Source organism: Sturnira hondurensis, unplaced genomic scaffold (genome assembly GCF_014824575.4).
Source record: "Sturnira hondurensis isolate 20B ecotype Veracruz unplaced genomic scaffold, ASM1482457v3 Scaffold0017082, whole genome shotgun sequence".
In the NCBI taxonomy this organism is placed as follows: domain Eukaryota; kingdom Metazoa; phylum Chordata; class Mammalia; order Chiroptera; family Phyllostomidae; genus Sturnira; species Sturnira hondurensis.
In genome coordinates this window covers 1208288-1233425 of record NW_028089713.1, presented here as the reverse complement: position 1 = coordinate 1233425, position 25138 = coordinate 1208288, and the positions used below count along the sequence as shown (strand labels likewise).

The 25138-nt window shown below is 52.6% G+C and overlaps 1 protein-coding gene across 2 annotated transcripts; it reads right to left on the bottom strand.

Annotated features, from left to right (window-relative positions):
• SLC41A1 (solute carrier family 41 member 1) lies at positions 1 to 22743 on the bottom strand. 2 transcript variants are annotated; one of them, XM_037067230.1, is made up of 11 exons: positions 22622 to 22743; positions 19126 to 20154; positions 11629 to 11736; positions 10487 to 10558; positions 9710 to 9854; positions 9423 to 9569; positions 8665 to 8812; positions 7729 to 7808; positions 6690 to 6824; positions 5795 to 5943; positions 1 to 2620 (listed from the first exon to the last, which is right to left on the bottom strand). In XM_037067230.1, exons 2-11 carry the CDS (start codon positions 19501 to 19503, stop codon positions 2435 to 2437), a joined length of 1548 nt encoding a protein of 515 aa, XP_036923125.1. In that variant the 5' UTR covers positions 19504 to 20154; positions 22622 to 22743; the 3' UTR covers positions 1 to 2434. The 2 variants fall into 2 exon arrangements, with proteins under 2 accessions (XP_036923125.1, XP_036923123.1); XM_037067228.1 differs by lacking the exon at positions 22622 to 22743 and adding an exon at positions 21777 to 22173.
• Between the last annotated feature and the right edge of the window lie 2395 nt (positions 22744 to 25138).

The following is a 25138-nucleotide window of genomic DNA, read 5'->3' as shown; positions in this document are numbered from 1 at the left end:
TAAATAAACGTCCTCTTTATTTACCAAATATAATTTATCAGTTATGTTGACATTTGTCAATTCAGTTATAGTAACTATAAATAATTCTCTTAAGACACAGTTCTGTAACTTTTTAAGGATACGAGAGTAAACCAATGTCGCTCCTCGCAGCCAGGCTGAAGTACATGCAGTCTGTGCAGTTGGGGGGGAAGAAATGAGTCTCCCATGAAAGCCAACTCCACTCTCCCGCCCTCTTGCTCCGAAGTCTCCGGCTCACACATTCAGGGCTGGGGGCATGCCTGCCTTCCCAGGCAGGGGAAGATGCTCCAGAGTCTTCTGGGGGAGCCTGGCCAAACTCCAGAGATAAGGAAAGGGTGTGACGGGGGCAGGAGGGACTGGGGACCACGGGGCACAGCCGCAGGGGCAGAGAAGTTGGTGTTGGTGCCTGTACAAAAAGAGCCTGTGTGCAAATGTGTTTGGAGGTGGGAGACAAGACACGAGGTCCAAGGAGCAGAAACAAGCCCATGCTGGTGTTAATGAACTCTGTTGGACACAGCTCCAACTAGATAACCTCTACGATTCCTTCCAATTCTAAGGTTCTAGACTCCACTAGGTGGCCTGGGTGGAAATGGAGGGAGGAGACAGAATCTGGAAGTATAGGGCAAGTTCCTGGGACAAGGCATGGTGTTGGTACGAGACAAGGTCATTTTTTGGCCTTCCCCTGGAAGTGGGTCATTAAGGGGACAGCGGGAAGGGTTTCTGGGAAGGCTGTAGATAGACTAGAAAAAACCCTGCATCCAAACACCCAGTTTGTACATGTGTGAGTGTGGACAGGCTTCTGATCTGTTCAGAGTAACATGTGGGTAGGATACAGAGACTCCAGCGTTCTCCCAGCCTTGTGCTCGGCAGAGAAAAGCAGAGGCAGCTAGCTGATAGCTGGTCTGCTAGTTCTGATGTCGAGTCTAGTAGCTCTGAACCCCTTTTTGGGTGGCTAGTGAGGAGAGGTGGAGGCTAGGGAAGGTGAGGAAGGGTCATTTAGAGAAATAAACCCTGGTTGAGCCATGGGGCTGGGGGCTCTAGCTGCAGTCAGCGTTTTACAGAGGTGGGGTCTCGGAGGGAGATCCAGAGGCAGAACCTGACTTGTTGATACAGATGCAAACGCAGCAAGGAATCTGGTACTTTTTTCTGCCCAATTCAAAGGAGCATGTGGCCTGTATCTGGGGAATGGGGTAAGGTTAGAGCTGTATTTCCCTTACCACTGGCTAGTCAGTGCCTGGTATAGTACCTAACATGTAGGCACTCTATAATAAATACTGCTCAATGAATGTTTCAGACCATGCCTGCAGAAGCCCTCCTCTTGGAGGGGCTGTGAACTTGATGAATGAGTAAGTGAATGAATGGTGAATACAGGCAAAAGCCAAGAGAGAGGACAACTGACCTCCATGACATGACAGAATGCAGGGTTTTAGGAGGTGACAGTCTAAGGGGACCACATGACCATGTGTCCTCAGGAGAAACAGCAGCAACGAGACACCCCTGGTTGCCCTCAACCTTCTAATATTCTCCACATACCCATTCCTGTCCCTAACCTCGGAACCCAATCTGGCAAGCTCTGGGGAAGGTAGTGCTTAGAGACGATTAGAGATGAAGGTGAATAGAGATGAAGAATTGGTCCTCTGGGCCCAGAGAGAATAGAATAGATGTTGGCAAACCTATGGGTGAATGTGGGTCAACAAGGAAACCAGGCTATTCTCCATTTCTTCCTGAATGTGACAATCTATTGCAAAAAGATGACTGGGAGGGGTTAGTGGTGCTTACCAGGCTAGTGGGTAAGGGGCATGTGCACAACTCGAATAGTCAGTCCACCTCACCCTTTCTGAGAGCAGAAGGGCCTTGGTCCAGAGGGCAGAGAACAGGTTAGGGTTACAAGGAGCCAAGAGCAGCAGTCTCCTGCTTCAGGCCTTGAAGTTGGTCCTTTTCTAGAAGAAGTGTATGTGTGTGTGTGTGTGTGCGGGGGTGTTGGGGGGTAGTGAAATGTAGCCCTCTGTTCAAGCAGAAAGAAAGAAAGAAAGAAAGAAAGAGCAAAAACAGCAGAACCCACTCACAAAGGGTTTCTCATTAGGGCCAAGACTAGGTTTGCTAAAGCATGTCCCCAGATTCCAGATGGAAACCCCTGCCCCAATCCACCTCGCCTGGAGGCACCCACCATGAAATTGCACTTGGTGATTGTCTCAAAATCTACTTGTCCTGCTGTCTCAGTCCATCCGTCCTGCCTGAATTCTTGCTATACAAACTTGGCTCAATGTATAAAAATTCCCATTGAAAATAATGAGAATTCGGTATCAAGGTGAAGTCCTAAAAAGAGGTGGGGGTATGGAGTGGGTGGAAGAAGGGGAACAGAAGACAAAATTCAAGGAGAAAGTGCAGAGGGTGGGGAGAAAGTTGAGTGACCAGGCTAGTCCCCGACATCTGTGTCTCGGTCCCCAATAAGCCAGAGGACATGGAAGCTGAGTGCTAGGAGCCCCGTGCCAAGCAGGTCCCCCAGAGCTGTCAAGTACGGGATGGAGAAGTTGTCCGGGTCCAGGCCCCGGCCCCACATCCAGTGCACCATCCAGTCTGCGATGTACAGGAGAATCAGCACCTGGAGAGACAGAAGGGTTCAGCCTGCAGCCGGCCCTCTCTCCAGGGGGAGCCAGAGGCCACACCATCAGACCCGTTCACTGCGTCCCAGGGCTTGGCCCTCCACTGTCCTGATGCTGGGGCAGCTCACCTTCCCAAAGGGTGACCTCTCTGTGTTCCTCCACTCCACAATTTCCACCTTAAACAGATGACAGGTATAACGGGAGCCCTTTAGAAAGGAAGGTGCTGCACTTCCGGGGTCACCCACATCATCATTACATTCTGCTCCCAAATTTACCAAATGAGGGGCTTCCTGACCAAAATCCCCTTTGCTGAAGGAATTCAGCCCTCTTGCCTCTAATTTTAGGTCATCCTATCCTCAGGTCACTCCAGTTCCTGCCATGGTGGAGCCTGGCAGGGGGTTGGGGCTGGGGTTGGCGTTTCACAGAGGGATTCCTCCTAGGAGTTGAGTGGAATAAGGACAGTATCCGAGGCTCCTGCGGCGCAGCTGGCTGAGCAGCAACTGATTAACCAAAGCTGGTTTCCTCCTGAGCCTTTCCATGCTGCTGCTGCGTGCCCCAAGAATGCAAGTATGATTTAATGTGAGTCCTAACAAAGCAGAACTGTGAACAAGTCTGCTATATTGAAAGTGGACAGTACATAGCAATTCAGAAGACATTTTGGATTGTGTGCTGCTTTGATTTACCTGTGCCCTCGCATTCCCTCCATTACTACAGATGGCTAAGAAAGACGTAGATTAGAAGCTTGCTGGAGGGCCCGGGACCAGCAGCGTCAGCGGTGGCTGGGAGCTTGTGAGAATGCAGAGGCTCAGCCACCCCCTTTCCCCTTCCCCAAATCTCGTAAATCAGAACCTGAGTCTCGACAAGATTCACGTGCACTTTCTAAGTTGGAAATGCACCTCGTCTAGATGTTATGGGTGAGTGGGCAGACCAGCATCGTCTGTACGCTCAGCACCACCCCTGACAGGTGGGCCCCCTAAAGGACTGCACCTGTGTGAAAATGAACTGGCTGCTAGCGGTAAAGCTCTACCGGTCGTCTGGGAGTTGTTACTCGACTGCCCTTTGCAAATTCTGTGGTATGTTAATCCTGCCCTAAGGAGCACAGAGGCAGGGACTTGGGGCATAAAGAAGCTAGAATTGATACTTATTTTTAGGCAAACTTGGTTGTTTTCCTGACTTCTCAGTAGGGGGCTGGAAGTTATAGTTCTAGCACCCTTCACATTCCCCCCTGCCCAGCACACAGTGAACCCCCACCCCCAATAACTTCACACCCTCTCCAGCAGCTTCAGAAGAGCCCCAAATAAAGAACCGGAAGGAGGACTTCAGGACACGCCCCAGGAAAAGAATGGCAGCTATCTCTGCAATCAGCCTCCTGAGCAGGCCCTGGAACACCTGACTGACAGGAGGCAGCAATGGGTTGGGAAGAGCTTTTGTGGGGAGTAAGTGCCGAGCTCTGGCTCGTCACAGGCCTAAAGAAGAGAGCAGAGGTGACAGTGTCCTCCCAGCATGTTTGTCATAGATAATGGAGCTAAGGCTTATCCTTCCCAACGTCGGCCAAGGGCTAACCTCTAGCAACAGACCCTCCTCTTTCCCACCAATGCACTTGCACGAGAATGTGGTGACCTGGGTAATTGCTTAAAGGAAACTATATTGTTGATTGGTTCATTCTCAGCCCTGTCCTTGCCAAGAAGTCCCAACACACAACCTTTCTCAAGGTGGCGGTGAGGGGTTGGAGGGTAAGTAACTGCCATTAGTGGGGACTGGTTAAATAGAATTAGGGCACACCTCTGTATCAGAATAGAATGCAGCTGTAAAAAACCAGGGTGTTCTCTTTACATATCGATGTGGGATGATCTCTAAGATGAACTGTTATGTGAAAAAAGCAGGACTACCTGTGTGTAAAAAAGGAGGAGCCCTGGCTGGTGTGGCTCAGAAGACTGAGCACCAGCCTTGCGAACCAAAGGATCGCTGGTTCGATTCCCAGTTAAGGCACATGCCTGGGTTGTGGGCCAGGCCCCAGTGTGGGGTGAGAGGCAACCACACATTGATGTTTGTCTCCCTCTCTTTCTCCCTCCCTTCCCCTCTCTAAAAAGAAATAAAATCTTTTAAAAAACTTAAAAAGGAGGAAAATAGGAAAAATACATGTTTGCTTGTATAAATATGAAAGAGTTGGAGGGTAGATAAGAAATGGATACATGGATGGCCTGTGAGGAGGAGGACTGGGTGGCTGGGGAGTGGGCGGGAAAGAAGACCTCTCACTGAGGCTTCACTATGAGCCTTTTAAAATATTTTGAATTGTAATGTGACTGTTATTACTGATTCAAAAAACAAATCTGCAGACATTTAAAATGTAATGATGAGGGTGCGTATGGCTATAAAGGGGGAGCGTGAAGGAGCCGTGTGCTGATGGAATAGCTCTGTCTTGACTACGGTGGTGGTTACCTGAATCTACATGTGATACAACTACACAAAGTTACACACACACACACACACACACGAGTGCATGTGCAACTGCTGCGATCTCAGGAAGCCTTGTGGGTTGTATCAGGGTTGGTTTTCTGCTTTTGACCTTGTACTGTAGTCACGTCAGAGGTTACCCCTGGGGGAAACAGGTGAACAGTACACGGGACCTCTCTGTGTATTTCCCCCCCACTTTCCTGTGAATATATAATTTTCTCAAAGCAAAACGTTGAGAAACGTAATAATACAACAAGGGAAAGGCATCCCAGTACTACAGAATGGCAGGGCTGAACCGGGCCCTACAGATTATCTAGGGAGCAGTTCTGACCCTCCCCTGAGCTGTGAAACCCGTTATCCACAGGGAACCTCCCGAGGAAGCCCAGCATGCAAAGCAGGGCCAAGTGGAGCTCTGTGGCCAAAAGCCACCTGCTCAGTGCTATACAACCACCTGCCTGCAAACCTCCACCCTGGTTCATTCCTCTCAGTTTACAAATCTATCACTGGGCTCAGAGATAATTCTACCACTGGGGCAAAAGTCACACTGCATGTTCGTGACTCCACTGGAACTACAGCCCGTTGTCCCCAGTCCCTGCCCCGTGTTGACCTGTCATCCAGTCCCACAGAAAGAGGCGCAGAGCATCTGATGGGCCAGGCCTGGGCAGCCCCTCCCACGCCTGCAGGGCAGCCCCGCCTCGCCGGTGCCCCTGCAGTCCTACCTGGAGCAGTGCCGCTGTCATGTAGAAGACGATGAAGATGAGTGTGAGTGTGGTGTGCCCAGCCTGCATACAGCTGATGGTGTAGAGGAACACCAGGTGTCCTGGAACCACGAGAAGGAAGAGGACTCGGGCCGAGCGAGAATTCACATCTGGGACCAGGGAAAAGAAGGGGTGAAGAGGCATCCTGGCCCCAGAAAGCCTTGCAACGTTGGGAGATACCACACCCCACTCCAGGGCGGCAGACAGCCGACTGCCTCTACCTCCACAGCCCGAGGTGGCCAGCCCCTGGGCATCTCAGGAAGAGAGCCTTCCTGCCTGTGATCTCCCTCCACAACGGCTGGTGAGGTCCCACAGAGAAAAAGGACCTGTGTACCCAGGCCCAGCTGTTTCTTTTCTTTCTTTCTTTTTAACTCTATGAACATTTATTTATTTTTATTGCATTTTCCCCATTACCATTTGTCTCCCTTGGAATCATCATCCCTCCCTCTACATTCACCACACTGTGGTCCGTGGCCACGAGTCCTTTCTCTTTTTGCCTCGATCCCTCTGCCCCTTAATGCTCCCCTCTGCAGTGCTGCTGGTCTGCTCTCTATCGACGAGTCAGTCTTTATTGCTTGCTCCTTCAGTTTGCTCGTTAGATTCCACATGTGTGAAATCACATGGTATTTGTCTTTCTCTGACTGGCTTATTTTTCACTTAGCATAACGTTCTCCAGGTCCATCCATGCTGTTGCAAAGAGTAAATTTTCTCCTTTTCACAGCCAAGTAGTATTCCACTGTGTAAATGTACCATAGTTGTTTTGTCCCCCAGCTGTTCCTTAAGTGAAGTTTATTGACTGATGACCCCCTCCCTCCAGGGCTGCAATGGACCTAGGAGGCTGGGACTCTGCCATTACCAGGACTGAAGAAGGTGGTGCATGGGCTGGGGCAGCGGCGAGGGGCTTGCTCAGAGTTCTCCCCTGGCATTCCATTCATGTGGAGGAAGGTGGAGATGCGGCTGGCCTGCACGGCCACCAGATTGCCCCCAACACCTACAGAGAGACATAAAACTTTAGACATGGGGGAAGGGATGAGTTGGGAGGGCTCAACCCATTCACTATTCCCTAAGAGAAGAGTGAGACATGAAAAAGAAAGAGGAAGATGCCCCCCCCCCACTACAGGGACTCTCCCAGGCTGCTCCCATCCTTCCTGCTGTGGAGACGTGGCAGTCAGTTCACAGGCAGGCAGATCCGCAGGCTCAGGGGCCTGACTTCTCCAGCAGTGTAGCGTGTGCATGTGCTGTCACACACTGCCTGGGGACAAGGCCCTGCACTGTGTCAGCCCGTCTCCAGAGCTCTGAGCAGACCCAGGCACCCAGTGCTCATGCACTGGCCCCAGTCACCACCGCTCAGTAGCAGGTTTGAGCTCTGTGCTCTGTAATCTGGTGCCTTGCCCAGGAACCATCTTGCAGTTGTTGCCATCCCTCCCACCCCGGCAACCTACTCCCTGCGCTGAGCCCTGCGAGGCCAGCTTCTTACCCTACCCTCCATGCTACTGTTTCTAACTGTGTTTGTTCAACAGGAGGCATCAGCAGGTGATCAGAGAGGGTGGGAGGAGAGACAGGTAAGCTATTTCCTCCATGATCCCTTTCTGCTTTATGGCAGTAGCTTATCCCTGCTGGGGACAGTGAAGGGCTCTCTCTGGGCTTCTGTAACACTGTTTTCTCCCCCCAGACCATTGAGGACTAGGGCTTCCTATTGTGGCCAATCTCTGGGTGCCTTAACATCTCTTGTTGGTCCTTCTACCCTGCTCCCACTTCTGGGAGCAGACCCTTCATTCAAGTCTTGAACTAACTGAGCAGGATTTTCTTTGCTGCTAGAACGCTAACTGATACAAAGCCCCCTAAATCCTCTTTCCCCCTCTTCTTTCCCCAGGCAGCTAAGACCAAGACCTCACCATTAATCACAGGTGTGAAGACAGCCATCCCTGCAAAGTTGGGGTCCGAGACAGTCTTGTCCAAGATGAGGCCTCCCACACTACATAGACGCAAAGACAAAATGACATAAAAGCCAGTAAAGGGTTCTGTTCCAGTCCCTGGGATGTGAGGGACAGGCCCACCTGGCCTTAGGCAGGAAGGGAAGCAAGGTGGCTCCCAGGAATCTTGTCCTCCAGTCCTGGCTTCTTTTGCTAGAACCAGCTGCTGCTCATAACTGTCACGGTGCTCCCAGAGCAAGCTGGCGGTGCTCCCCTCCCTGGCTAGAGGAGCCACCCACAGGGTGACCTGCTTGTGAGAACCTGGCTGTTCTGCCTGCTCAGTATTTATTTCCCCTTCTGGTGACAGTGCTGAGCTCTTCCTCAGGGAATGGCCTCTCTCAAACTCAGTCGCTGTGGTTCATGTGACCTTACTCCAATGATGACTAGGCTCCAAACTCACCTAATCAAAGCATTACATCCCCATGGCCAAAGTGACTGACTCAGGGATAGTCATGTGACTGAAGAAGAGCCAATGAAATTCTAAAACGGGACTTTGTGAAATTGTTGAAAGATTCTTTCTTACCACTGAAACTAGTAAAAATAGAAAAGTGTAAACCTGGAACTGCAGGACAGCACGAGGGAAAGCAGAGCCAGGAGATGGAGAATACTGGGGCCCTGACGGTAACATTTCTGCTCCTGAATCCAGCTGTGCCTTTTTAGTTCCCTACATCAATGTATTCTCATCTTCAATGAAACCAATTTCTGATGGCTTCTGTTACTTGCAACAGAAGGACATGTGACTGATACACTATTGAAGGCATCTCCAGGGTCTGCGCTATGCTCCCTATCTTCAGGGCTTAAAAGGGAATCTTTGGCAGGTGGAAAGGGTGGGGGTATGTACCCAAAGCCGGATCCTACCTGCTGATGGCCATGGCGATGATGACAGGCTCCCAGCCCGAGTACAGCACCTCCCTTGTGGATGGGCTCCGTCGAGCCAGCACCACCCAGACGGGCAGCAGGGCCACGAAGAAGGCACATACCAGGGGGTAGATGTATTGCCAGTTACCTGAGAAGCAGAGATCAGAGGGAGGTGAGGACTGCGGCTCCCTGCTCCCAGCCTCCCCTCGGCTGAGCCTGCCAACATCCCAGCAGATCAGCGGCAACACTACACTGAAGGCCTAAAAAGACGGCCTCATCTGACCCTCACTGCAAGCCCGGGAGACCGGTGGGGCCGGCCTTTCCATTCATTTTGTAGAGGAGAAAACCAAAAGCAAGCACCCGGCACTGGCCTCATAAGGGGCAGAGACCAGATTCTAGGTTTCCTGCTTTGATCCCCAGAAATCACCATCTCCCCTCCCCTTCTTTATTTTACAAGCAGATTCCAGCCTTCAGTTACTTTCCTTTACCTTTCCCACCACACCCCTCCAAGGGAAGCAAGAAGCCACAGGCCCCAGCAGGAACATACATATTCCTCCAATACATCCCCCCGCCCTGCTGCAAGCGTGAACTTGAGTAAGCACTTAGCCTCGTCTCTCTAAGGCGGGAGAACCTACAGCTGTGCTCCAAACAAATAAAGAATGCATAAGAAATGCTTACACCTTTGCACACACATCAGCAGTCTCCTAATCCCACCCAGGAGTCCACCCAGACCACACTGTCGGTAGCTTCAGCCTCACCCAGCTCCAGGTAGAGTCCCCAGCTGATGCCTGAGAGCAGAGCCAAGGTAATGAGGTCACCTAGGCTGGCAGCAATGGGAGTGGCCACATTGTCTGGGTTGATTCCAATCTTTCGAGAGCCAATGATGACCCCAATCATAATCATACCTGGGGAGGAAGGGGAGAGGCCAGGAAGGGTAATAAGAGACAAAGGGTGGCAACAAAGAGAGAGACTGGGGGTACCAGGCCTAGTTGCCACATCTGGGGCAGCCCTCCCACCTCCCTTGACCCTTCTCTTTCTTCCTTACCCAGTACCAGGGAGGCAATGAAGGCCGTGGCCACGCTGCTGGCACAGAGCAGGAAGGCATGCGGGATACTGAAGTGGCCGTCAGGGATCCAGCCAAAGACCACGGCTGCAATGGATGCCAGGAAGCCCACCACCGTGGCCTGTACCTAAGGAGGGCAGTGGTGACTCAGAGAGCCCCGGGAGCAGCGAGCTTCTCAGCCGAGGCCAGTGAGCACTTGACAAGACCTTTTCCTGGCCCTCAGCAGCCCCAGGAGGCAGGCTGGGCGGGGCCGTCCAGTCCTCCCAAGTTGGAATGATGTCTTTATTTATTTACTTTCACACCAGACACTAGTACTAGGCAGTGCACCCTGCAGGAGCCTAGCACATGTCACTGGCTGAATGAGTGAGTGTTCCTCTGGGGATTGAGGTGGAGTGCAACAGCGCCTGACTTCAGTCCAGGGACGAGGCCTGGGCCTAAAGGGGAAAGACTCCAGTGCAGCACCTGTGGGGCTTCCTGGGGACAAGGGTGGTCAAGTACACTTCAGCACTCTAGTCTTCTGAGTCTGATCTGTGGCCACATGAGACCCCCGAAGCCGAGGGAGCCAAGAACTGACACTGAGATATCGGAGTTTCTTGGCTGTTTTCCTGGGAAACCTGGTTACCTCCTAAAGCTGCCTTGGGAGAAGCCAGCTCAGCAGGATGCCAGAGCTCCACTCAGGACCCCGCTGGGGCTGATCTAAGCTTTCAGATTCTGGACAAGGAGGATGCTCAGCCCAACCTCTGGCTCCTGCCCTCTCACCTGGATGAGGGCCATGTTCCCAGTGATCATCCGCCAGAGCTCCTTGGGCGTGTCCATGTGCCCGATGTTGGCCTGGAAGAGGGAGGACAGGGACTGGAACTCCAGGCTGGAAAAGGCCCGTAGCCCAGCCCATTAGAACCCCACCTAGACCAGGAGGCAGTGCACACGGCCTCAGACTCTGGGACCAGAACATGAGCCCCCAGAGGGAAGCAGGATTGGGGGGGCTAGAGTGAGAGGGACGGAGCTCATTGAGCTCCTGCAGTGGGGTGGGGGCAGCAAGGGGGCTAAGGCAGCCTCCTCCTCTTCCCTCCTCTCAGGAGAGCCACTGAGCAAGGGCAGCCCATTCCCACATGGGTTACAGTGCCCGATGGGTCCCCAGCTCTGACACCAGCTTGCTGTCCTAGGAGAGGAAAGACTAGTTGCTGATGGAGACCTACAGCTGCAAGAGTGCCTGGGAAGGAGTGAGGCGGCATGGGAAAGACCAGGAGCGGGGCAGGTTGGGGCAGACTAGGTTGGCTGCCACTTCTCTCTGCTGCCTTCTTCAGACTTGTGGCATGTAGGGACATCCCTGCCACCTGGTTCCCCCAGTCTCCTGAGTTTTATTGCCTCATGCCTCCCACCCCAGGGCTCTGTATGTGGTTCCGCCTCTGAACTGTCATGGCTGATCTAAGTGGCTGTGGGAGGTTAAGAACGACGAGCACTCCTCCTCATCTAGTCCTTTAAAGAAAGACATAGGGGAAAGGGAACGGGATGGGAAGGGGGCTGGGAAGGCCTGGCTCTGCTCCGGCCCAGCTGCGGAGCAGGGCTGGAGATCAGAGGAGGCCCCCATCTGTGCAGGTGGAGGGACCAGCATGATGCTCGCCTGTCAAAGCTGCACAAATAGTCACGAGGCAGGCTGCAAAACAGGGGGTGGGGCAAGAGTCCAGTTTCTGGGACATCCAGAAACTGAGTCTGGGAACCACTCGGGGCAGGGAGCCCCCGCTAGGAGCAGGACAGCTAGCCTGGGATCTCCCTGCACCTCCCACCCCAGCCCCACGCTCCAGGCACGGGCAGCTGAGAAAGGCCAGCTGTGCTCTCTGAGCCTGGCTCTGTGCTGCCCCGAGTCCTCTGCACACCTCAGGCCTCCCAGCCAGGATACTCACTGCGGTGGACAGCCTGGATGCCAGGGTCATTTCCAGGTTCCCCTTAAGTCCCAGCAGGGCAGGCACCAGGATGAAGACCTCTGTCACCTTCTGGAAGACTTCCCAATGCTGCAAGGTGAAGACAGATCTCAGGAATTTCAGTGACCCTAGGGGCTGGCTTCAAGGTTGAACAGATAGTCTGGGATCAGGGGCTTGAGGAGGAAATGGAACCAGCAGGGAGTAAGCACGCCAGCCGCCTTCCCTCCGAGAACCCTGGAACCAAAGCAAGCCCAAACAACAGAGCCCCCACTTCCTGCCACCCAGAACAGGGCAGATGTGGAGGGCCTCTTCTGGTCGGGAGTCCCTAGCCTGGCTCCACTTCCTCAGCCTGCTACTGGGAGCCAGGTGAAAGAGAACGGGGAGGACCCGCACAGCTGGGGCAACCCAGGGGGCTTACAACCCCCAATTCTTCTGAGATTCCCTCTCAAGTCGTAATCCCCAATCCCTCTGCCTTTAGTCCATTTTCTCTGTGGCCTCGGCCTTGGGTAGTGTTGTCTCAGCTGTGGAGAGCTGGGCTCCACAGGGCTGAGGAGATTAGAGTTTGTTTGGTTTCTATCTCTAAGGGTTTTGGGCCTGAGCCATAGCAATTTTCTTTCCAAACAGGGTCTGAATTAAGACTGTGGCCCTTAAACCCAAAATGCTTGTCTGCAAGAGGCTTTTTACTCCTCCTCTGCGCTCTCTCACCCCACATGCCTTCCCCAATCTCTGATCTAGGAGAGGCAAGTACACCCCTGCAGAGAGGGCACGGGGCGGGGGCAGGAGATGCGGTGCTGGCCCCGGGCTCCCAGGCCTGGCTCTCCCACCAGCTCCACCAGCTAACACCCACTACGTGGACTGTGCTAGGCGAAGCGCTTTCCATGCCCTTTCCGTGTCACCCTCTCCACATCGCAATGAGGTAGGGGCTTTCCGTAACCCCGTTTTGTACACGAGGACACTGAGGTTCAGAGAGCACTACGCTCATTAGTGCGAGGAGGAAAAAAGTAGGAGCCAGGATTGGCTATTTGAAAGCTACTTTAGTTGTAACCGAAACCAAAGACTTGTAGAAAAAGCTGGAATTGCGTCTCCCTCCCTGACCTTGGCGGCAATGTGGGTTCCTTTATTTGTTTTAAGAATGGAAAGCCTTCAGGTTCAGAGAGGGAGGTGAGGCCAGGCGACCAGGCAGAAGCGCGCTGGTCGCAGGTCGAGGCAAAGCACTATGATGTACTGGACTGACAGCCTGCGGTCTCCTTCAGGACAGCGTGGGCCGGGGCCTCACACCACCTCTCCAACATCCTCCCCACAAGGGCTGGGGCCAACCTTGGACAAGTACAAGGACCTCAAGCTCCTGACTATAAAATACACAACGAAGGGGCCGGACCAAACGATCTCTAAAGGCAGTCCCAGCACAAACACTATAGTGGTGGACGAGCAAGGTTGCCCATCAAACCTACAGTGAGATGTCCTTCATACAGAGCAGGATAGCTTCTATTAAAAAAATACTCAGCAAATAACAAGTGCTGGCAAGGATATGGAGAAATTAGAACCCTTATGCACTATTAGTAGAAACATAAAATGGTGCCATCACTACAGAATATAATATACTGGTTCCTCCAAAAATTTAAAATACAACTTAAAAATTTAAAATAGATTCTGTCGTGTGACCCAGCAATCTCACTGCTGGGTGCATACCCAGAAGGGTTCAGAGCAGGTTCTCAGAGAGACACCTGCACTGCTCCCAACGGCCCAGAAGTGGAAGCAGCCCAGGAGTCCCTTGATGGATAAACAGAAAAACAAAACGTTGTAGAGACAAAAAATGGAATATTATTTGGCCTTAAAAAGGAAGGATATCCTGGCTACAACGTGGATGAACCTTGAGGACGTTGTGCTAACTAAAATAAGCCAGATACAAGGAGACAAACACTGTGTGATTCCACTTCTATGAGGCCACTGAAGAAGCCAAGTTCATAGAAAACAGGAGAGGAAAGGTGATGCCAGTGGGTGGGGTGCAGAGAAAGGGGTGTCAGTGTGTGATGTGCGTGGAGCTTTAGTGTTGCAAGATGAAATGTTCTGGAGATGGATGGTGCTGATGGTAGCACAACACGTGAGTGTGCTCAACACTACTGACTTCTACATTTAAAAGCTGTTAAAATGATAAAGTTTATGCTATGTGCTTTTTTTTTAAACCACAATTAACAGAAGATGATTGAGAATATCAGAGGGGACTGGGCCAGGACTAGAGACCAGGGGAGGCTGGACACTGGGGGTTGGTCCTACAAGGCAGGGACCTCCCTTTTCTCCTCAAGAGTTCTGTGTGTGTGTGACTGGCAGGGTAGGGGCCCTGCTCTGGGGAAGGGTTCATCTCACTAGGGCTAGAAGCCTTGCTTGGGTTCTTGGCCCGGCCCCTACAGGTGGAGGGCCTAGGACTCTATTTAGGGAAGCCCCCCTCGGAAACCCCCTTCCCTAGCTCCTCTTCCCCAATAAGAGTTGCTGAGCTTTCAGGAACCCATAGGAAGAGTCAGACCCTTCCAAAGGCTGGGAGGATTTGAATCCCTTTGCACCCCCAGGACCCTACAGAGAAGGTGGCCCCAGTGAGCCCCATGTGCCCTGGAGGGACCTGGAGATTGCTACTCTTGGATGCTGGTACACACCGCTGGGGTTCCAGGTCCCTGCAGGCCTGGCCTTGCTCTGCTTTGCCTCCTCCTTCCTCACCTAAACTGGATAAGCAGCTTCAGAGAGGGAAGAATTCCCTCTGCTCCCCTCCCCTCAGGAGGGTGGTCTACTGTGGGCTTTCAAAGCTCCATCCGGAGCACAGCCACATAGTCCCTCCTCATTGCAAACCACGGTCCCTCCCAGCTCCCTGGCTGCCAGCTCTGTGAAAAACTTAGTTTTCCAGGTAGGTATACACACTGCGTAGTGCATACATACTGGCTAAGGGGAGGAGCCGGAAAGATATACTCCAGGTGTATGCAAGTAATAGTTCCTCAACTGTTTCTAAGGAACATTGTCTTTCTAATTATTTAAGAAAAAATACACATGATGCTCAGTTAAGCCCCTCTGGCAGCCACCATAAGCACATCCCAAGTCCCTGCCTCCCTTTAATTACACAAGGACCTAGAAGGTGCGGGGTTTCAGCAGCACTAAGGTGAGAGACAGACAGGCAAGGAGAACAAGCAAGTTCTCTCAATATACACAGAATGCAGCCTGGAACCTCACTCAGCCAGAGTCTAGCCTAGCAATGCCAAGTTGGCACTTGGGTCAGAGCAGCCAACTCCTACACACATTCTTTCTTTATCCACAAAACCCTCTCAAAGATGCAGTTCAGGGCATTCGTGCACACACAGAGCTCTGGGAGGAGATGCTGGTGATGCGGAAGAAGGCTGCACGCAGGGTGGCCCTGAGGTCAGGGGTCTGTAGTCTGTGGCGGGGGCAGGCAGTGTGTCCTTCCTGCTTCGGCCTCATCCAGACCCATCTTGTTCCTCCTGACTGGGAGTGCCTGCCCCTGAAGTCAAACCTGCCAGCCCTGCCAGCCCAACCTCACCCACACCTTCCTGCTCTGCTGGGGAAGAGAAAGGGGGAGGTCCAGGAGGCGGGGCTCCACTGGGGGGCAGGATGAGGAGGTGTATCTACACATTTCCCTGCTCCTTTAAAAGGCAGCCCCTTTCCCAGTTCTTCCTTATGGGGGTGGGGGCTCACTGGCCCCCAAAGTTCTGAGGGTGAGGGATGAGATGGCCCACCCTCACTCAGAAATAATCCCAATTCAGAGCCATCGTCTCAGTGACCCTGTCAGAACCTCCTCTTTGTCCTTCCACATCTTACTGACTCCAGCCTCCGACAAGGACCTCCGCCTGCCTTCAACTACTCTGCCTGAACAACTTCCCTTCCAGGGGGGTAGCAATGGGGAAGAAAGGAAGTCACAGCCAGGAAGAGTTGCAGTCAAGACTTTGAGCCTGAAATCCACAGAGATAAGCTCTAAGCACAGGCTGTGGGAGAACTTGGGAAGTGAGACTGGAGTTGACCTTCCAGATCAGATTAGAGTAAGCCCTGTCTTCACCTATCTGAGCCTCCCTCCCTCCCCAACCCTGAAGGTGTCCTCTAGTTGCCCAAGGAAAGGGCCTCAGGGCAACGCCAGGAAACAGAGCCGTACAAAGTGTGAGAAAGGGGTGGTCAAGTGAGACAGGACCTGAGTGTCTTGCCCAGGAATGCCCCAGACACGGAAGCAGGCCAGACAGGAGAGAATGCCTCTTTCCCAATGCACTTTTCCAAGCCCATGCTTGCTATCTACTTTCATCTTTGCAGGTGCTCCCACATACAGAGCAGAAGGGAAAGCCAGAGAAGGAGGTGCTTGGGGAAGGGGGTCTACTTTCCTTGGGATCCTCAGTGAATCAGCAGTGGGTTAAAATAAGGACCTAGGAATCCCACCTGTCTCAGCACAGCTGGGAATTCCAGTGAACGTGCGCATACCACCTTCTGCCACCCCCATCCCTCAAAAGGCTGACAAAAAAAAGGCCCTGCAGCAGCCAGGACTATATTCTAACCCCTTCTGTCCCAACCCTGGGCCCAACTCTGCTCTCCCTCCCAAACGGGAGTGTAGGAACTTCCAGTCACCGTGGGGAAACTAGAAACTAGAGTGGGTCACAGTCCACTTATCCTTTTCCTACTTTGGGTCAGCAGGCCAGCCCCTCACGTCACAGCAGAGCTGGCTGTACACAGTGAGAGGAGGGCAGGTAAGAGGATTTAGAAGTGGGCTTTCCAGGAAGATACTGGGTCCTCTGCAGTGGCTGAAAAGGACTGGGGGCCCTGGGTCAATGAAACATCTGCACCACCACGGACTTCTGCTCAGTTGCCTTGGAACACTGCGGACACTCTACAGCCGCCTCCTCCAGATGGCACCAGTCTCTGAAGCACTCCCAGACTCTGCCCTCTGAAGGCCATCTTAGCTCGTGAAAGGGGGACGCAGGCGGGAATCCTCAGAAACCATCCTGCTCTTCCTGAATCTGAGATTGTCGGTGGCCTCTTTTGTCCCCCTGGGTACAGACTAGAGTCTCCCTTGGGTCCCATGACCTGTTCTTTTTGCACCCACTCTCCCCATGATATCACTGCAGCTATCTGCAGGGCCTGCTCCAGCCCGGCTGTGGCAGGGAGGCTGGGGGAGGGGACAAAGACAATCCAGCCATTGTCATCCATACCAACTGGACCTAATTCTGCAGTGAGCTCAGGTACCACACCAAGGACAAATGCTGGCCCTCTGTGGGTACATTGGGCAAGCTCCAAAGGTTCCCTACCTAGGTTTCTCAATGTCTTGGGCTTGTGGGGGTGGCAGGGGGTGGGGCAAGATGTCAGAGCTTTTTCCAGCTGTAGAGTTCTCAGGGTGTGTGGGATGGGAAGGCAGAGGGCCCTCTAAGAACTTTTGTTCCTGCTCACTTTAGAATCTAACTCCAATTGTTCCAGATTTCAGTCCACCCTGCTCAGGGGAAGACAAAGAGAACAGACTTCTCCCAGAATCTTTAACCAGCTGGTGAGTCATGGCCATGGTGAAGGCCACAGAGGTTAACGGTGCAGGCAGGCTCTGAATCGGAGGACCGAGAACTGGTTCCCCGACTGCTCCAAGCCATACGCTCCCTGTCCACAAAGTGGAGATGATTATGGCTCTGGCACAGCAGCCCGGCATGTGCGCCTCACACCAGAGTCATCCAGAAAATAAAGCCAGCCTCTCCGAGTTCCCCACTGGACCCTGGTTCTGTACCCCTTTGTAGATAGCAAACCAGAGCTCAAAAACTCTACACATGAGAACCAAGGTCGCAGGTAAGGAATAGAAGTGGTGGAGAAACTGCTACCCAAGTCTCATTTCTCCTTCTCCCACTATCCCCCACTCATTGCCCAAGGAGGAGAGGCAGCTGCTGGGTGAGAGGCATCCAGAGCTGGAGCTGCCCTCCTCAGCTCCAAGCTGGCTTCCTCACCTGGATGAGGAACAATCCTCAAGGTAACAGGTTACGGGGGAGAGGCGGCAGTACCCGGCACTTGGGCATGACAGAAACAACCCCCTCATTAAGCAACCGAAGGTGCAGGGTTCCCGAAGGACTCACCTCAAAGAAGGAAGCATCTAGAACCAACTACGCCAGTTCCCTGGGACATGAGCATGGTGAGGCCCACCAGCAGGACTCTGCACCACCACATGCACCATTTGTGGGGTTGGACTAGCACAGGGGAAGGGATGCTNGGCAGTACCCGGCACTTGGGCATGACAGAAACAACCCCCTCATTAGCAACCGAAGGTGCAGGGTTCCCGAAGGACTCACCTCAAAGAAGGAAGCATCTAGAACCAACTACGCCAGTTCCCTGGGACATGAGCATGGTGAGGCCCACCAGCAGGACTCTGCACCACCACATGCACCATTTGTGGGGTTGGACTAGCACAGGGGAAGGGATGCTGAGCTCTATGTCCCCGAGAGTTCACAGCCTGGGACACACTGAGGGGTGCTAAAGATCTTGCTTGGCCTAAGTATTTCTCAAAGTACCTAGGACAGAGCCCAGCACTCAGCAGGAATTCGATGCCTGCTAATTAACTTAGATGCAGTATCTTCAGAAAGCTCTGTGTGCCTTATTGTGCTTCAACACCTGTTATCTAGAAAGAAGACTTTAACTCTCTTGGACCTGCAGGTTTGGGGTAAGTGCTAACCCGCAATATGCTAACATAGCACATCCCTGGCTCTTATCTTCCAGAACTTACTGATTCTTATCCTTAATTCTACCCAATAGCCTCAAAAAGAGAACTCTTTGCCCGAGGCAGGTTCATGAAGACAGTTATGGAGCAAAGAGGCCAGTTCTGTCCAGGCCTGGTTACATTTTGTTCCCATTTATGTCACATAATCAGCACTTCTAGGTCTTATCACCCCTCCCCACCCAACTCCCCAAAGCACGCATCAGACAGCCTGTGCCCATCCCCATTCCCCCCGAGGAGATCAGGCCAAGGTTACAAGCAGATTAGCAACACAAAATGCCTTTAAAAACCTTCCCACTTAATCTGAGACCCTCTTGGCAGCCAGACAAATTCCTGCCCAGCAGGGAGATGGAGAGGAGACTTGAAACTGAGCTTTCTGCTATGGGTATCCTTGAAACCTCAAGTGAAGGAGAAAGAGGAGACCCATCTAAATGTCTCCTACTGAGCTGGGTTCAGGAGGAATGCCTGGAGGAATGGCAGGCAGCAGCCCCATTCCATCCCTCCTCTTCCAAGCCTGAGCCCTGGAACCAGTTCTGCTTCTGTTAAGCAATACTGCCCTTGACCACTTCTCCAGGGCTACTGGGTTTCCTCCAGACTTCTGTAGTAAATAACCAAACCAAGAAGAAACTGAGGACATGATCCAAAGGGAAACAGTATTCTAGGAAGCTGCAGCTGCTTATGACGGGGAGGCAGAAAAAGCTCTGCCAGGAGGAAAGGTGGTCCCAAGGCTCACAGTCAAAACCGCCCTTCGCAGGTCCTACCTGAACGATGTCCAGCACCATGCCCGCAGCCACAGTCCCAAAGCCTGCCAGGAGGAAGGGAAACAGCACTTGCAGCCCGATGGAAAAGGAGGTCTCCTTGAGCGGGGAGGGTGGTGCGGGGCCACGATCTGTGCTGACGTCGTCACTTTCATTGCTCTGGCTCCCGTTCTCCAGCAGGGCATCCTCCTCCCGAACCCCCTTGGCGTTGGCCCGAGACTCGATCGCTGCCGCCACCTCTACTCCAGCCCCATCAGGCCCCAGGAACTCAGAGGTCCCAGCCGAGGGCTCTCGCCCCGGGCCATCTGAAGAGCAGGGTGAAGCTGCAGGGCCAGTCCCGTTCAGCTGGTGGATGTCCTTTGGCTCTGACTTAGAGGACATGACGGGAAGGGAAGATGGAAAGGGGGAAACTTCTCTCTCTCGTTTTCTTTCTCTCTCCCTTTCTAACTCGGGAAAGAACTTAGTCTTGGGGTGAACCCAGGTTTGCGTGCCGCGGGACCTCTTCCCACGGCTCTCTGCTCATACCAGGCGCTGCAAAAACTGATCTACCAACAGGCAGCCCCATGAAGCACTGAAACCGCAAGCTGGAGGGAACCAGAAACTCTTCACCAGACCCAGCAGCCAGCCACTAGGGGTGCAGATGCCTGATTCCTGTCTTCCAGTGCTGGGCTGGGGGAAAATTAATCTGACCTCTTATCTTCTTTGGTTCTCAGCAGCAGGCTTCTCAGAACAGGGACATTCAGAGTGGAAGAGCCCAGCCAAGTCTGGGGTACCCTCTGAGGTGGCCCTTCTTTCATGAAAAGTAGCTTGAGTCCCAATCTTTCAGTAGGCAGACTGGGCCTGGAGCTGTGGCTTCTTCCCACACCTCTGGCTGGGATCCTTAAGTTCCCCACAGCTTCTGGGGCTCTGCTGGTCCCAGGGCACCGTCTGTTGTCTTTCACCTTTCTTCTGCAGATCTCCTTCCTTCCTGGGAAGACCCTGAAGCTCCCCAAATCCCTGCTCCTTCAAGTCACGAGAACCTGCGTGGAACACCTTATGTGGGAAGAAGACAAGAAAAAGAGTGTTGTGAAACAGCAAAGGACAGCCCATACCGGGAGGCATAAAAGCGGGCACGAGCCAAGCACGAAGAGTTTGTTCTTTTCACTGAAATTAGCATCCCTGCACCGTAGCATCTGGAGGCCCAGTAGGCACTATGTCCGCAGTCCTTAACATCAGCACCGCCCCACCCCACAGGGATCTCCGCAGTGGCAGCAGCCCGGGTGGGGAAGATGCTGTGCAGGAGACCTGACACTTTCTTTTCAGTAACTGGGGGTGGGCAGGGATGTCTTGGGCATACCCCTTCTTAAATGTCCATTAGGAACCCGGGATTATTTAGATACGGTCTCCCAGTGAAGTCAGTCACAGACTCAGTCACAGACTGCCTGCCACGCAGCCACACCACTGTAGAACGTGATTGTTTACAGTCGCAAGACAACCACACCGGGCAATTAAACAGGGAGAAATTTGATCACTGAGTGAAGGTCCCCAGACCCCCAAGTGCCCTAGCCCCTGAAAAAAAATAAATAGGAGGACTCCCAGGGCAACAAGGCAAGCCTGCCAGACCAAGGCCAGAAGCCAGAGGCCTACCCACTCCTGCCCTTGAGAGTCAACAGTGTTACAAAAAGCTCAGACGTTGACTTGGATCCAGGCCCCTGTCTCTACTTCTCTCCTCCTGGTCTGGGCCCTGTGAGCTTGTCAGATAGGACAAGGGCGTTATCTCTCTTGGAGGAGAGAGAGGTGAAACTATTGGTTATTACGCACACATTTCAGTTCCCACGTTCCCCCTGTTCCCCAGGTTACTGAGAGTTGGATATACTGGAATTCTTAAAAACAAACAAACAAACAAACAAACACTCCAAAAGCACCAATTAAAAAAAATAAAATAAAGCAAAGCACCATAAGCCAAAATGCACTTGCTCCCAAGTACATGTCTCTTTAGCTGTAATTATCCAGCATTTGTTTGCCTAAAGGCCTTGATCCCACCTTATTCCATGTCACCAGAGTAACTCTGAGAAAATTAAAGAATAACTTTAAAAGGAATTCCCCGAGGTAAGATGAATAGGTCCTTCAGTACTCCCAACACACACAATTAGTCAACTCCAGTTTGGGAAAGGGTGAGCACAACTCCAGGAACTGACCATGGACTCAGGTCACCAGGACCCCCTTTTCCAGTCGCCTTTGACCTAGTCCTGTGGTTCTTTCAGAGACACTCACTGGAGGTCCAGGGGGGAGCCTCTGAGCAGAAGGGAGTCCGCCGCTCCTGTGCCAGGAAAGTTTTGAGTCTGCTAAAACTTGACCCTCCCTCTTCCTCCTGTCTTCCACGCAGGCCACCTAATCTGAAAGGGGACTGGCAGGAAGCGAAGCCAGTCCCTTACACCACTCCTTCCAGTAAAGAGACTTCAGGCAGGCCTAAGGCCGTGGGGTAAAAGAAGCAAAACGCAACCAGGATGCCCTGAGGAGGGGACACAAAGACCCGTTTTACTATCCCCAAACCAACCGTGGGGAAGAAGTAAATGGGTGTCCTCCTTTGCCTCTCCTGGATTCAGACTCAGCAAATGTGCTACGCGCCAGGACTCCCTCCCTCCACTCCCGCCCCGCACCCCAACGGGACTGACCTGCCCCTCGCTTAGGAGGAAGGGGGGCGCCTGGCGAGTAGCAGCAGGGGCCCGTGGTCTTGGGGGGCGCAGGGTTCCCCCTCTTCTCATCACTCTTCTTCCTGGGCAGTCTTCCTCGGCCCTTGGCGTGCCGCCCCCCCACACCCCCAGCCAAGGCAAGCGTCCAGCCACGACCCCCGGCTCGCTACATTTCGCCTCTGCGTTACAGCGAGGCCGCTGCTCCACTTCCACAAGAGGAAAGTGGCTGGGAGGGCTGGGTACACTGCCTTGGGACGGGGCGGGGGCACAAGGGACTGTGGGGCCAAGCTCGCTCACCCCCAATCGCTTTTGGCCGGCGGGCTTGGGCCCGACTGGTTGGCTGCTAGTGGCAAACCAGATCTGGGGCAGAGTGGGTGGCACCCCCTCTCCATCAAAAATAGACTCCGGATGGACAGTGCAGCAACCAATCGGAGAAGAAGAAGGGGGCGGGCTCCGCCTCCTCCGGCCTCTTTCCTTAGCTGTGTGCGGAGGGGCGGGGCATCGGGGAAACCCGGTGCGCGGGGTGTCGGGAACTGGGAGCCCGAGGTGCCCCCACGCAGCGCTCGCGCTGGTCCCAGTGCCCCTCGGCCCCGCCGCAGCCTGGGTTCTCACTGTCTGGCCGTCATCACGCTGTACCGTCTCCCTCGGGCCCGCCCACAACACCCGGAGCCTCCCTCGACCGGCGAAGGCCAGTGAGCCTGTGCGCGACCTCTCTGGCATCTTGAATGTTTCCTTGAGCCTTTGGCCTTCGGGAAGACCGGGAAACTAGCCTGTGGAGCTCCCGGGCTCCTTCCCCGTGCTCCGTACTCTGAGAGAACCGTCCCTACCTTGTTCTTGGTCAAGGCTCCTCTCCCATTGCTTCGTCACCTCGTGCTTCCGCCACATTTCGCGTTCTTCTAAGCAGATGGCTCAGCCCGAACGGAACCGGCCTTAAAAAGGCCAGGCCTTGGAAAGGGTGGGGATGGGCGGACGGGAGGGAAAATATGTCAGATTCTCGGCTGCGGTCCCACAAACACCACCTGAGGTTGGGGCCGAGTGAAGCCGGCTTCCTTTGACCCTGTCAACCTGGTGGCAGCATGGGGGGAGAAGTCTCCACCTTGGGCTAAACGAAATCCAACTTTCCCTGACGCACCTTGTGGGATCAAAGAGGGGTGTTCCCATCTAGCCTTTTGCCACTTCCTCCCTGGGGTATCTCCACCTCTTCAACACAAACTCAGTACCGGTTCTCTTTGGGATGTTGTTGTGCAGGGGGTGTGACCTCCCCCCACAAAGGAACCGCCACCCTCGAATTTTCCCCTCTATCGGTGGAACCTGTGACCGGTGGTTCCTTCCTGTCCTTTTCCTCCCGGAAAGTGGCTCAGGGGGCATTCAAGCGTGACTTCAGCCCCCTGGATTGGGTTTGGAGTAGAGGTGTGCCTGGGGAGAGGAGAGCACAGTGCTGGGCATGACGCTTTTGGCTTGCTTTTCAGAAAGAGGGGAGGGGGGGGGGTAGAACGAGAACACAGCAACCAGGTACTTCCTTTGGACGAGGGTAACAGCACAAACATCCTGGTCCCTACCTCCCACTCCAGTCTCTAGCATTATTCTAGTTTAGCTGCTGGGACAGTTGCGTGAAAGGCCTAGAATCTCACAGTACCTATACTCAGGACCCCAGTTTAGGCTCCATACATTGGGTTTCTCGGCCTGGAGATAGAAGTAGCTGCTCAGAAACAGTGGGTTTTATACCCCAGAAGATCTATTTTTGAATAGGGGCTGTAGGGTTAGGTATGGAATTAAGGCTGATGTAACTGGAGACTTTTCAGTTGGGGCTGGGGACAATGACTGTCCTGCTCCCCTAAACAGTCCTCATGCCCTCTCTTAATCTTGCTACAGTTCAGCCACCTCTGTAAATCTTGATCTCCGTCCTATTCCTTCCCCACCTTTCTTTTCTGCCCCCTTGACTGAAAACAGCTCTCCTCTCCTGTGGGTTTTTTAAAAAATTAATTGAAGTTACGCCAGACTGGGGAAAATGCAAAGCCTCAGTGTACAGGTCAATGAGTTGTGAACACACATACATGTAACTGCCACCCGGAGCAAGAACCGGATCATCACTGGCAGCTGAGAAGCGCCCCCCACCATATCCCCTCCCAGTCACTGCCCCACCCTCTCTCCCTCTCTAACACTATAGATTGGTTTTGTGTGCTTTTGAATTTTATGTAAATAAAACCGTTCAGTAGGTATCATTTTGTGTTTGGCTTCTCACACAATATTATATTGGTGAAATTAATGCATAATGTGGTAGCGTTATCTTACTCATTTTCATTGCTGTCGTTAAATGGATATACCACAATTTACTCATCTATTACTCTGTTGATGGACATTTGGGTTGTTCCCAGTTTGGAGTTCTTATGAATAATGCTGCTATATCAGTTTTGTTTGTGTCCTTTGGTATACTCATGTTCATATTTCTGTTACGATACATACCTAGGAGCAGAATTGCTGGGTCATCGAGTAGGCATATATTTAAGTGTTAGTAAGTCTACCAAATAATTTTCCAAAGTGCTCATGTTAATTTACACTCCTGCCAGTGGTATCTTAGAGTTTTAATTGCTCCACATCTCCATCTACACTGTATTGTCAAGCCAAAAAGATTTAAATTCTTTAGCCATTTGGGTGTATATATAGTGGTAGCTCATTGAGGTTTAAATTTATATTTCTCTGATAGCCAATGAGGTTAAACACAGTTTCATATATTTATTTGCTACTTGGATATCTGTTCAAGTATTTTATCCACTTTGGGGGTGAGTTTTCTCTTAGGCTTTCTGTCTTACTGTTTTGTAGGAGTTCTTCCTATATTTCAAATATGAGTCCTTTGTTGGTTATAGGTATTGCACATATTTCTATATGTGTATAAATACAGAAGAGCTCAGTTTGGGGGTCTTCTGAAGCCTTAGGGCCACTGGGACAAGACTTTATGCTTTATGTCTATTTTGATCACTGGTATATTCCCAGTTCTTGGCACTTAGTAGGTGCTCAATAGGTGCATTGAATACATGAGATGAATGAGACTCATCTAGGTAGTTTGCCATGTGTTCTGCTGATTCCTAGGGTCAAACAGCAAGAGGAGCCGGAGGGAGCAGGTTTCTTTCCAGCCCAGGCAACTGTGGCCTTGGGAAGGGGAAGACACCCAACTCTTCCCTCCCAAAAAAGCAGAAATAGCAGGTAGCAAGCCAGCCAGATACTTCCGAAGGAGGTATCTGGGGCGGAGGACATTGTGGCGTAGAGGAGACAATGAGGGTAAGCATCACAGTGGACCTCCAAAGTTTGTGTAGGCCACCCTTCTTCCTCAAGACAGGCCCTCTATT

Coding starts and splice junctions, on each gene's coding strand:
- SLC41A1 (XM_037067230.1), bottom strand. CDS start 19,503: ATGTCCTCTAAGTCAGAGCCAAAGGACATCCACCAGCTGAACGGGACT. Junction 8,813..9,422: donor GGGACTCTACCTGGAGCTGG/GTGAGGCTGAAG, acceptor TCTGCTTCTCAG/GTAACTGGCAATACATCTAC. Junction 2,621..5,794: donor TGACAGCGGCACTGCTCCAG/GTAGGACTGCAG, acceptor CTGTCTCTCCAG/GTGCTGATTCTCCTGTACAT.